General features: G+C 45.1%; 1 protein-coding gene across 1 annotated transcript; it reads right to left on the reverse strand.

The window, feature by feature from the left end:
• Positions 1-218: 218 nt before the first annotated feature.
• DUSP29 (dual specificity phosphatase 29) lies at positions 219-10,259 on the reverse strand. Its single transcript, XM_053306961.1, has 3 exons — positions 10,084-10,259; positions 3,325-3,545; positions 219-1,461 (listed from the first exon to the last, which is right to left on the reverse strand). The coding sequence occupies exons 1-3, from the start codon at positions 10,257-10,259 to the stop codon at positions 1,172-1,174; spliced, it is 687 nt and encodes a 228-aa protein (XP_053162936.1). The 3' UTR covers positions 219-1,171.
• Between the last annotated feature and the right edge of the window lie 2,021 nt (positions 10,260-12,280).

Below are 12,280 nucleotides of genomic sequence, written 5' to 3' on the forward strand. Positions count from 1 at the left end.
TCTTCTCTTGCAAAGTCGGTTGTTAAAATGTTTAGGAGGCTTGGCCACTGATGAAGGGAAACTGAATTCTTGCTGCTGTGCAGCTCTTCCATTTTAAAGCACGGCTCCTAGATTGTAAGCCACTCCGGCATGGGTCTATATCTTCCTAAATACTTTCTGCAGTATTCAGCAGCGTAATAGAAAAGAATTTAAAATCAATGAAACAAGAGCTTAATAAATCAAATAATAAACTAGGTTTATTGTTGAACCAGCTGCAGTCAGGGTAAGGGAAGTTTAAGTGTTCTTTGCAGCTCTTGCACCCATCTGATCTGAATCTTCAGACTCCTCTACACCCATCTAAATCTTGGGAAGTGACATAAAAGATATGTAAACTGGCTTAATTTTTAGAATGAAGTACTGATTAATAACATACCTTGGTATGAAATGTATGCAGAACTGTTTATGGAAGATGTAGAGATAAACGGGTACGCTCACAGGCTTTAAAGCCTTTTCCCATGAGAGGGAAAGAAGTGATAATTGCTCGCTTGCATATGTTCATTTTTAATCTATGCAAATACAAAATAGCCCCACATATTGTTGAGGGTGAGATTAGAAATAAATTTAGCCAGGAGGCAGATAATCTGGGTAGGTCCATGGCATACAAAGCAACCAGTCAGCCTTACTAATATATTTTGCCAAGAAGGTTTTGCACAAAAAAGTGTGGGGGTGGGTGGGTGGGTAGAGATGCATCCTGTTCCTTAGTGGGTAAGCATATTTGGGTTTTGCAGCCTTCTGCTGTAAACTAGGGCAATGGCAGCAGCACACCAGTGTGGAAATAAGTGCCCACTCGGTTTCCAGTAGTGGCTTCTTGTGAATCTTAGTCCGTCTTTTTTTTAATCCTCCGTACATTTGACTCTATCGGGTAACTACAAAGTCCCCAACTCTCATCGCTAACCCCTCCTCTATAAAACAAAGCTCTGAAAAGCAACCTTACAAAAAGAGCGGCCTCCAAGTTCCCTATTAAGGAAGATTTGAAGTCCTTTCTTCCCTTCTCTGTTTGTGTATTTCCCAGCTGAAAAATATCTTTAAAGCATTTAAAGTGCTATTGATTTCCTCGCGCCCACACCCTGGCAACTTAACTTGGTAATAAATGACTCTCTTGACCTAGTTGTTCAAACTCCCTAATCCCTTTTTAGTGACTTATTTTCTGGGAAATAGGGAATGTTGGATCTCCTCCCTCCATGCTGGTCTCCTGTTCTCTGTTAGAATCAATCCCATTTGTGGCCTTCCTCCTCTCCAGAGCCAACTTTATGTCCAGTTCTCTGAGCTGTTTCAGGAAGCCACGGTTTGGAAGAATGCACCTGTGCTGGAGCACTTGGTCAATGGCATCAACCACTGTCATGTTCTTGTAAATCATCAGATACGCCAAGACCAATGCGGCTGAGCGGCTGCGGCCCATGGCACAGTGGACCAAAATCTTGTCTAAAAATGAAGAAAAGAGACAGAGAAACCATTCAGAATATGTGCCACTGGCATTTCCTCATTTGCCTCAGTGGTGAAATGACGTTTCATCTCATTTAGTGATCTTTAGAAAGTTTATATTTTTTGTTGGGCAATTCCTCTCTAGTATGCTGCTGGTACTCTGTGGTTGGACTTAGATACTTATTGGAGATGCAGATCTTCCTATTATTTTGTTAATCAATGGCTCATCCTGAGTGAGAGGAAGCCAATAGTTGTATGGTTACAATGAGGACCAAACTACACACACTGATGTCAACACAGTCGCTGATCAACGGATTTAAGGAAAAAAGACCAGAAGCATCTTCTTACATATTTTTTAAAAAAATCTTCCACAGGGTCCCCCAATCTGGCCTGGGACTTATGACATGTGGCGAGGAGAATTTAAATCCCCACCCTCCACAGTTTTCACACTGAAAATTGTCCATCCCTCCTCTCCTGCGACAAAGCAGTTGTTGTCTGCTGCAGCATCAGTTTGTTGCGAGGGCAAATAATTACTTCACGGTTGATTTTCAGCACAGAAATGGTGCCCAGTGTTTGTGGGTGGGATGGGGGGGAAGTAGTGGTGAGGTGATGACTGGGCACCATTTCTGGGCACACTGGGCACCATCCCCTGTCCAGATTGACTCAGAAAGATCCAGTCTCCAGACTGAAGAAGCTGGTCCTAATTGAAGCAACCCCTTTAATGGCTCGGCTGTGCTCAGCCATTGTAGCTAAGGGGGTGTTTTTCTTTTCCCCTGGATAATGGAAGCATCCTGAGGTGAAAGTGATCTTGAAAAGCACACTGAGAGCCAGAGGAGTTCTAGGTGGGAAGAGCTGGGCAGCTCAGGTAGGAATCACTACCTTACCTGATGCCCACTTGAGGATGGAGGGAATCAGTTGCCACTTTTTTTTAGTTTTGTCAAGATTTCCTGTTCTAAAATTATGGTCTCATATTTTAAGCAAACAAGTTGCTCTGTCACAAATTTAAAAAGTGTGTGTGTGTGTGTGTGTGTGTGTGTGTTCTCATATTCCTTAGGTAGAACAAAGCAGTGCTCCAGGTAGGGTGGTGTGCCCACTAGTTGGAACAGAAGTTCTTGACTAGGAGTTGGAAGAGTCAAGGAGGTGTCTTTTAACTCTGCTTTACTAAAGAAGATTTTCCAACATAGATATCACTTTAGAGCAGAACCACGTGTACACAGTCATAGGTGGCAAATGCACACATGAACATTTTATTTTCTACATGTGGTTGAATGTGCCAAAGGGTGGTGAAATCTCTCTCTCCCTCCCCCCGCCTTCTCTCCCCAAGTCTGAATATTGAAAGAGATAAGTGCTTTCATCACAAGCAGTGAAAGTGAACAGCTACAGCCAGGCACCAAGTACTGGCAGCAATGGAGTGCTTGCAATAAGCTTATGCATGTTAAAGGTTCCCAGTGTGCTTTTAAGGTAGCTGCTCACAGTACCCAGTGCTTAAATTCTCCCCCCCCCCAAAAAAAGGTGCCGGTTTTTCTCAGCCCTGCCATCTGTTTTGAAAGGAAGCCCTGCCCCTTAATCCTGAGTGGCTGGGAACAGGATGCAGATGCCAACTGCAGAGAAAGCGGCCCTCTGCACATGTGAAAAGATCCTCCTTTCCTACTGTGGCTATCACTAGTTCATATTCATTTCTTTAAACAGGACATAGATGGGAAGGGCTGGGTTTAGGACCAACAATAGCTAGATGAACAGTTTGTTCTATTATACCACTGATTACAGGTTACAGAAAGTTTTAGGTGGGCCTAATTGCTCATGTTCAGTGCAGATTCAGTTACTGCAATTAACTCTAGTCTTTGCAGTCCATTGTTCCCTTACTTGTCTCCCACTGGAGTGCTTTATCAATGAACTCAGCAGCAGAGTAAAAGAATGGGCTGAGATTGAAGGTGGGAAGATCATCCGCCTCGACCCCGTGGTACTCAATGGCCATGTCGCTGTAGTACTCAGGTCCTGTGTCCACATTCCACCGACCATGGGCTGCATTGAGAACATGAGTAAAGCCAGCTTTCTCGAGGCTGTAACGATCAAGGGCTGTTTTCCTGTTTCAAAGTGGAAAAGGCTGTTTGACACATGCGTAGCACAGGGGGAAACAACTTGGTTATTTTAAGCAACCCAAGGACATCTTCACTTCATAATGGCAACATCAAGCAATGGATTGCTTATGTGAATGAACATATGCAATCACAAATCTACCACAGCAACTATAACTTTCATTGTGTATTACCTCAAACACAATGGCTCCAGTCCAAATGTGCTTATGTTGATTTCTCAGTTGCCTTAAATATACTTAATTCTGTATTGGACTGGTTGGCCCATGCTTTTCAATTGAACTAGTTCCCATCATGTGGATGAGAGTCTAGTTTTGATCAAGCAAGTGATGGAGAATTTCATCATCATATCATATTCTTTAATATGCATCAATGAGTTAACCTAGGAATATGGCCACTGCTCTTCTGTTCTATGCAGCTTCTCTGCAGCACAGTTGGCATGATTGATATTCAGACCCTATGTTTGTTGGCTTGTTCGTTGTATTCAATTTCTATATGGCCCTAAAGTGGCTCCAGGCAATTTACATTAAAATCAAATACACATAATAAAACAACTAAAAATTTAAAAAACATTTAAAACGAATTAAAATTAAAACTAAAACTAGATATTAAAAGCCAGGCTAAAAAGATGGGTCTTTAAAGTTTTCCTGAAGGCCTCCAAGGAAGATAATCCTCTTATATCCACGGAGAGCACATTCCACAACCCAGGGGTGACAACTGAGAAGGCCTGATCCCAGGTTGCCACTCACCACCAGATGAATGGGTGGGACATGAAGATGGACCCCTCCTGGTCATGGGTGTAGCTAGGAGAGAGGGGGCCCGTGTTCATCCCTCTCTCTGGTGCCCCCCCCCAGAGTGAGGGAGATAATAAAGAAAATAGGGAGGGATGGAGCTGGAGGGCCCTCAAGGGCTGGGGGCCCATGTTCTTTGAACCCTTTCGCTCAATTATAGCTATGCTCCTGCTCCTGGTGATCTTAATGAACAGTGGGGATCTTGTAGAGAAAGGCACTCTCAGGTAACCCGGACCTAAGCCATTCAGGCCTTTAAAGGCAATAGCCCACACTTTGTATCTTGCCCAGAAACGTATTGGCAGCTGGTGCGACTGTTTATGAACAGGTTAATGTGCTCTCTCTGGATATCCCAGAGACCAATCTGGCTGCCACATTTTGGACTAACTGGAGTTTCTGAACTATGTAGAAAGGCAGCCCTACATAGAGCACATTGCAGTCCGACCTGGAGGTTACCAGCTGGTGTACCACTGTTTTCAGGTCATCCTCCTCGAGGAACGGGTGGAGTTGTTGAAACAATCACAGCTGGTAAAAAGTGAGCCTGGCCACAACCTCAACCTGAGGCACCAGGGTGCGACCCAGGTCCAAGAGCACTTCCAAGCTATGAACCTGGGAGAGTGTAACCTTGTCCAGGACAGGAGGTTCTATCCCATCTTGCAGATTACAACCCCCAACAATGAGCACCTCCATCTTGCTTGGAATCAGTTTCAGTTTCTTATTCCTCATCCAACCCATTACTGCCTGTAGACAGGCATTTAAGGGGCTAATGCCATTTCCTGATATTGACAACAAGAAGTAATTGATTTGAGTGTTATCAGCCGATAACACCCTGCACCAAATCCCCTGATGACTTCACCCAGGGGTTTCATGCAGATGTTAATAAGCATTGGTGACAAAATGAAGCCCTGAGGGACTCCATATAGTAGTTCCCATTTTGAAGAGCAAGAGTGCCTTCATCTGATATCTACCCAAGACATAGGAGTTGAACCACTGTAAAACAGTGCCTCCTATCCCCAAATCCCTCAGGCAGCCCAGAGGGATACCATGGTTGATAGTATCAAAAGTGCTGAGAGATCCAAAAGAACCAGAAGAGCAACACTTTCTCCGTCAATTCTCTGGTGAAGGTAATCTATCAGGCCAACCAAGGGCATCTCAACCCCTCACCCGCCCTAAAGTCAGTTTGAAATGGGTCTCTATAATCAGTTACCTCCAAAACTGCTTCGAGCTAATCAGCCACCACCCTCTCAACCATCTTGCCCAGCCAGGGGAGGTTGGAGACTGGCCTATAATTATCCATCACCAGGGGATCAAAAGTGGGCTTCTTAAGAAGGGATCTAACCACTGCTTCCTTCAAACAAGGTGGTATCTTGCCCTCCCTCAGTGATGTATTAATGACATCAATTAGGCCAACCTCCCTGCCAGATGAAATCAGCCATGTTGGGCAAGTATCCAAAGGACAGGTGGTAGGCCGTACCGCTCCAAGCAGCTTGTCCACATCCTCAGGAGTCACAAACTGAATCTGATCCAGTCTAATCTTGCCAGAGGGATTGCTGGACACCTCCCTAACTGGCCCTGCAGAAATATTTGAGTCCAGATCAGCCCAAATGTGAGAGATTTTTATCTGCAAAGAACTCATTGAATGTGTCACAGTGAGACATTGCTTCTGGAAACAGATTTGAAACAGAAGACACTTAAATTAAACCCTTAACAATCCAAAATGGGTCTGCTGAATGAGAACTTGCAGATGCAATACACACAGAATAAAATTGCTTCCTTGCTGCACCCATTGCCACAGCATAGGCCAGGGGTTCCCAACCCGGGTTCCTCCAAGTGTTACTGAACTACAACTCCCAGGACCCCCAGCCACAATTTGGAGTTGTAGTTCAGCAACATCTGGAGACACCCAGATTGGGAACCCCTGGCATAGGCCTTCAAATGGGCTTTATGCTGTGTCTTCTCAAATTCAAGATGAATCTTCCTCCAGTTGTCTACCTTGCCACTTCAGCTCCTCTGTATACCATGGAGCTGATTTTGAAGTGGGTGGGAGAGGACACTTAGGAGCGATTGTGTCTACTGCCCTGGTAAGTTCCCTCTTCCAGGTATCCACCAAGACACTGACAGAATCACCCACAGAGCCAACTCCTACACCCTCCAAGGCCCTTTGGAATCCTATTGGATTCATCATCCTTTTCGGGTGGACTATTCAAATAGGTCCACCACCCCTGCAGGGGTCAGACGTGACTGTGAGACCAACCTTAACTAGGAAGTGGTCTGCCCATGACAGTGGAGAAACTACAGGAGAAGAATGTATAAATTACAATAAATATTGTAACCATGATATTGTCTCCTGGGGACCGAACAGGCAAAAGGCTGACAGTGTTGCTACTGTCTTTGACAATACCTGTATTTGGATCAGGAGGCGTTTAAAAAGTAGGGTAAAAGGATTCAAAAAAGTCACACAACGTTCTCTACTACCTACAATGCTGACTGGCACAAGGGGGGTTTTATAGGGGGAGGATCTGCTGGCAGAAGGAAGGCATTTAATCCCTCCTGTGCCCACACCTTCTTCCCTGCAAATACATTTCAGTGGCACTCCCCTCCCTCCAAAAAGAGTTAATTTCTGGTTTTGGAGTCTTGCCGTGGAATATATATATATATATATTTCAGAGGTGCTCTAACCCCCCAGACCTTGGGGGGTTAGGTCTGTAGTCTCCAAGGTCCGAGGGAGCCTCCAAATGGCTGGGGGGGCCATTCTACAGCCACCCCGAACCGCGACTAACCTATGTGCCATTTATTAAAAAAACCAAAGCCACCATGTGGCCAAGGGGTGGCGCGGGGAGCGGGGGGAGCAGCTGAGTAGTAGACCTCCTCTCCGCTGGCGGTGGCTTTGTTAAGTCGACAAACATACATGACAAACAAGCTGACAAACATCCCCCTTTCAGTAATTTAATTTCAAGACATCTGGAGGAAGTTGCTGAAACCCAAATTAAATGGGGGGAGTGACCACTGGGCAATGCTCTGGAGAGACCACTGGGCCTCTCTGCTGTTGTGGGGGCCTCACGGTGGGGGGGCACCTGGTGGGGGGGGGCTTGTGGAAGGGCTGGTCCGGGTTCTAAAATCATCTAGGTGCACCCCTGTATATATTAATGGCCTGGAAGAACATTTGCAAGGAGATCAATGGATGGAGAAAGGGTTCAGCCTCTTCCCTTTTGCTTGTCACTTTCTCCTGCAACTAGCCACCAGCCTCTACTATGACATTAACAGGGGGAAATGGCATTGGGAGTAGAGATGTGAAGGCCATGGAATTAACCAGCCACAGCATTTCCCTATGGGTTACGACAGCAACATTGTATCAGATCATTCCAACTAACTTTGAATCGATCTGACATTTCAGGAAACAAGTCCATAGACAGGCTATCAACAGGCAGGACTCAGTGTTGAGGGGAGCAATTGTGTAATGCATATCAATTTCAAAAGCTTTTTCTTTACATAGGAACCATTTTGGCTCTGCTACAAATTTAACAAATTTAGAAATACAATAATTGCATTCTTCTAAAGAAAGATAAATACTATGGGTCTGCAGCCTCCTGAAAGCCAAACTAGACATTACCAGGGAAATATAGTACTCCCAACGAGAGAAGTAAAGGCCTGGGGGGGGGGGGAAACTGGGTGTGTAGGGGCGGAGGCGGGGGCGGAGAACACATTTTTCCTAGGAAAAAATGCCCCCCCCCAGTTGTCTTCATATTTTTCTAGCCCCCCCCCCCCCCAGTGCACCTTGAAAGGCTAGAGAACATTCAGGCTCCTAAGGGCCAATGTAATGAAGTTGCTTTTTAAAGGTACGAGTCCTGTAAAAGAGTGGCAAAAAAGTAGACCTGGGATCTTTCCACCCCTGCCTTTGTTAGTTCAGAATATATGGGTAGGGGTGGGAGACGGACAGGAATCTCTTCATCTGATGATGTCCAACTCCCATGGCTAGGGCCAGTCACCGCTATCATTGAGAGAAAGACATGATTCCTGTACTACAAAAGGGTTGTATGGAAGAAGAAATTTCAACAAACTGAAATAAATGCAGAAATAAACAAGACAGCATGCATTATGGGACACAGAAAAGAAAAAGGGGAGGGGTCGTTTACTAGGTAATTTGTTAAAAGAAAATGCTCCCTGAATATTGTAGCAAAATGTGACCCTCTGGAATTCATAAAAGTGAGTTCATATACTACTGCACGATGGCTCAAAAAAAAAACACCCCAGGATTTGGCCTCACTGTTATGTTCTTGGGTTTGGTTTGGTTTGGTTTGGTTTGGGTTTGGTGTGTGTGTGTGTGTGTCTGTGTCTGTGTCTGTGTGTGTGTGTATAGTCAGGGAGATGCCAGCACTTCTCTTGTACCCAAGTCCTGCATCCTGGGAGACCTGAAGCCCAGTCCAGCTCCTGCGTTGCTACTCCTGCCTGGTGATCTCTCAGACATATTACAGATGAGACAGGGACAGGTTTTGTGTACTTGAAATATCCCTCGTCTGGTACCAGGAGCCATCTCCTCTGCGCGCGCGCGCGCGCACACACACACACACACACACACACACACACACACACTTTATTACTGAAGGCTCTTCTTCACCTATGGTACTGTGTAGTCATTTCCTCTACACGAGCTTATCACACCCTGGCTTCTGGACCAAAATGAGCCCCACCAGAAGCAGCATCTGAACTGACAGGCAGTGTAGAGCATGTTACTTCTAGAGTTTTGGTGTTCACTTACATGCATTTCTGTGCGCATGCATGCTAGAGTCAAATTGATAGACATACTCCTTTCAGTAATTTAATTTCAAGACATCTGGAGGACGTTGTTGAAACCCAAATTAAAAAGTGCAAGCAAATATATATTTTAAAGGCATCCCAAAGTTTTTCAAAAAGGCAACAAATGGGAACAAAAATCCAGGTTGTGTTTTACAAGAGACAGGACCCAGAAACATCTCTGGTCAATAGGTACAGCTATAGCACGTGGCCTGGTTGCTTATTCCTTATGGGTTGTCCCAACTTGCTTCCCCTCTTTCACTTGCAGACGGTCTGCACTATGGGATAAGCTTCCCACCTTAAAAAGCAGGAATGGACATGTATGCGTGTGCATTTTGAGCAACACTACCTTCTGTGAGTGCAAATAAAGGTTAGAACTGGGGATGGAGGAAAGCAGCATGGTGGATTGAAGGGATGACAATGAACAGTCTTCCCTTCCACCTGCCTCCATTGTAACTCTCCCCAATTCTTTCTTTTCCTCTTGCCGATTGGATACCCACTACTGCCCTGCTGATGCACATAGGATCCAGTCCTCTTGTTTTTCATATACTACAACTACTACGATGAATTTTTATACACTGCTCTTCAACCAAAGTTCTCAAAGCGACATACACAGAAAAATAAGCAATACATAAATAAGATGGTCCTCTGTCCCAAAGAGCTCACAGTCTAAAAAGAAACATAATCTTTTGACACCAGAAACAGCCACTGGAGGGGTGCTGTGCTGGGGTTGGATAGGGCAAATTGCTCTCCCCCTGCTAAATATAAGAGAATCACCACTTTAAAAGGTGTCTCTTTGTTCAGTTAGCAGGGGTTAGGGTTATATACAAATACATAGCATAGCCCAAAGGTTATGATGTCAGTAACACACCTCAGCTATGTGATCACAAGCGTGGTGATCTCTGTGGCTATGACAATCCTATTGCATTGTGTGCATTTGCATAACTTACTCATCTCCTATGTAGAGGTTGGGCCAGACTTCATTGACATGTGTGTACTTGGGACTGCCTTTCCAGAAGAGCCTCTCTAGATCAAATGCTCCTGGGGTGCAGTAGTCCCCATCGGGGTCCACTTTGACTGCTGTGTAAGCGCTCATCTTCCCAGATTTCAAGCCTGCCGAAGACATCTGGTCTCAGAAAAAGTCTAGTTTGCTATTGGTATGTGATGGATAGGAAGGAGCCCTGCAACACAATGACAAGAAGAGGATGAGGTCTGTGGGAAGCATTCAAACAACCCTGAACCCAGGAAACTGCTTTGCACCAATTCATACTTCTAGTCCATCTAGCTCAGCTTGCCCATACGGACCACCTCTACCAGGAGACAGCAAAGATTAGAGGTGTGACGTCTAGTGTTTTTTAAAAAATAATAATAATGAAAAAACGGGGGGCGGAGAATCATCTTTTTGAAAAAACTAAAATTCCTATAACCTCCCACACCTCCTCAGGATCTAAACCTAATTCAAGGAGTGAGAGTGGAATTCTTTTAATAAACAAGCTGCAAGACGAATGACCCGTAAGGATTGCTTGGGGGAGTGCTCCCTATAGGGAATGAAGTTGATGCTGTGAAGGCTGTTTCCTGGCCCCCATTCTCCCAGGTAAGGAGGGGGAGGGCGACTCAGGTGGAAATGCTGGGTTCCCAGCTGTCCCCTACTTGACAAAGCCGACATGGCGGTTGGGAGGAGGCATGTTGGCTCCTCCGGACAGTCTCACTTTCAAGTCGGAATCCAACATTTCTGGTGGTGTATAGCCCTAATGGTGCAGCGGGGAAATTACTTGACTAGCAAGCCAGAGGTTGCCGGTTCGAATCCCCATGGGTATGCTTCCCAGACTATGGGAAACAGAAGTATTGGGCAGCAGTGATAAAGGAAGATACTGTAAGGCATCATCTTATACTGTGTGGGAGGAGCCAATGGGAAACTCCTCCTGTATTTTACCAAAGACAACCACAGGGCTCTGTGGTCACCAGGAGTCGACCCCAACTCGATGACACACTTTACAGCCCTAATAAGTAAGTTGTAGCACAGTTCATTTTGTGTCTTTACAAGTTTAAATAGGATACACTACTAAGTATTGCATACATTTCAACCTTCCGCAATTTTTGGTGACCATAAAACCCCATGGTTTCAACATTTCTGGGAATTTTACATCTGTACGCTTTATTTAATCTGGGACTGCCTGCAAGCCTAAGCATGTGCTCCTACCCCTGAGCCACAGCTGTTTCTCAAGTTGGCATTAAAGATGTTGACAGACATCAAGACTAACGAAGCGCATGTGCAGCAAAGCAAGTGCTGGTGCCGCCCGCTGCATTCTGGACTAAAGAAGCGTGGGAGCTCATGAGAAAGAGCATTTTGCTGATTTCCAAATCCCTTTTGAAGAGCTCTGTGCCACCCGAAAATATATCCCTGAGGGGCACGCAGCCCTCAAGAACATATTTTGAGGTGGCCCAGAGTGCTTCAGAGGGAAGGGGGAAATAACAAAAATTGGCCATGAACTGCTTTAGTCTGGAATACAGAAGCTTTAGTGAACCCATGCTGCTTTTAGTCTATAATGCAGCACCTGCATGTGTGCTTCAATATGGAAGTTGGCTACTACTGCTGTTATTCAGACATCCTACATTTTCGGTGGAGGACAATTTATGTGAAAAAAATTTGGCAGGGCAAAAATCACCCCCCACTGCAGTGGACAATATCTTGGCTAGTTAGCAATGGCTAAGCACCATTGAAATCAAGGAGGCTAGTTAATCATAGGGGCGTGCACGGATTGTTTGGTGCAGTTCAGTCCAAATTTGAACTGAACTGGCTCTCTCCAGGCTGCTATAAACGTTTTTAAATGTGCCTACTCAGGGCTTGGCTATGTATTTAACATACGTTGTTTGACCCTCAGTACAAGGCAGTTTTTTACATTTCTCTGCTGTGGTGGCAATTTAAACTGGGTCTTGGGGATGAAAGGGCATTTCAACTTCATCCTACTCCATACCTGCCAATATGTCCCTATTTTCCCTTCCAAATGAATGGGAAACTACGGACACGTTGGCAGGTATGCTCCCTCTGGCAAAACATGGGTTTCTGCTGTGATGAAACAATGGAGGAAATAATGGAGGAAATGTAAAGTATTGGCTGGCTCAGTCTATGAATTCTGGAATGAAAAA

This window comes from Hemicordylus capensis, chromosome 3 (genome assembly GCF_027244095.1).
Source record: "Hemicordylus capensis ecotype Gifberg chromosome 3, rHemCap1.1.pri, whole genome shotgun sequence".
NCBI classification, from domain to species: domain Eukaryota; kingdom Metazoa; phylum Chordata; class Lepidosauria; order Squamata; family Cordylidae; genus Hemicordylus; species Hemicordylus capensis.

Coding starts and splice junctions, on each gene's coding strand:
- DUSP29 (XM_053306961.1), bottom strand. CDS start 10,259: ATGTCTTCGGCAGGCTTGAAATCTGGGAAGATGAGCGCTTACACAGCA. Junction 3,546..10,083: donor AACCTCTACATAGGAGATGA/GTAAGTTATGCA, acceptor ACTTTGAAACAG/GAAAACAGCCCTTGATCGTT. Junction 1,462..3,324: donor AGCACTCCAGTGGGAGACAA/GTAAGGGAACAA, acceptor CTTCATTTTTAG/ACAAGATTTTGGTCCACTGT.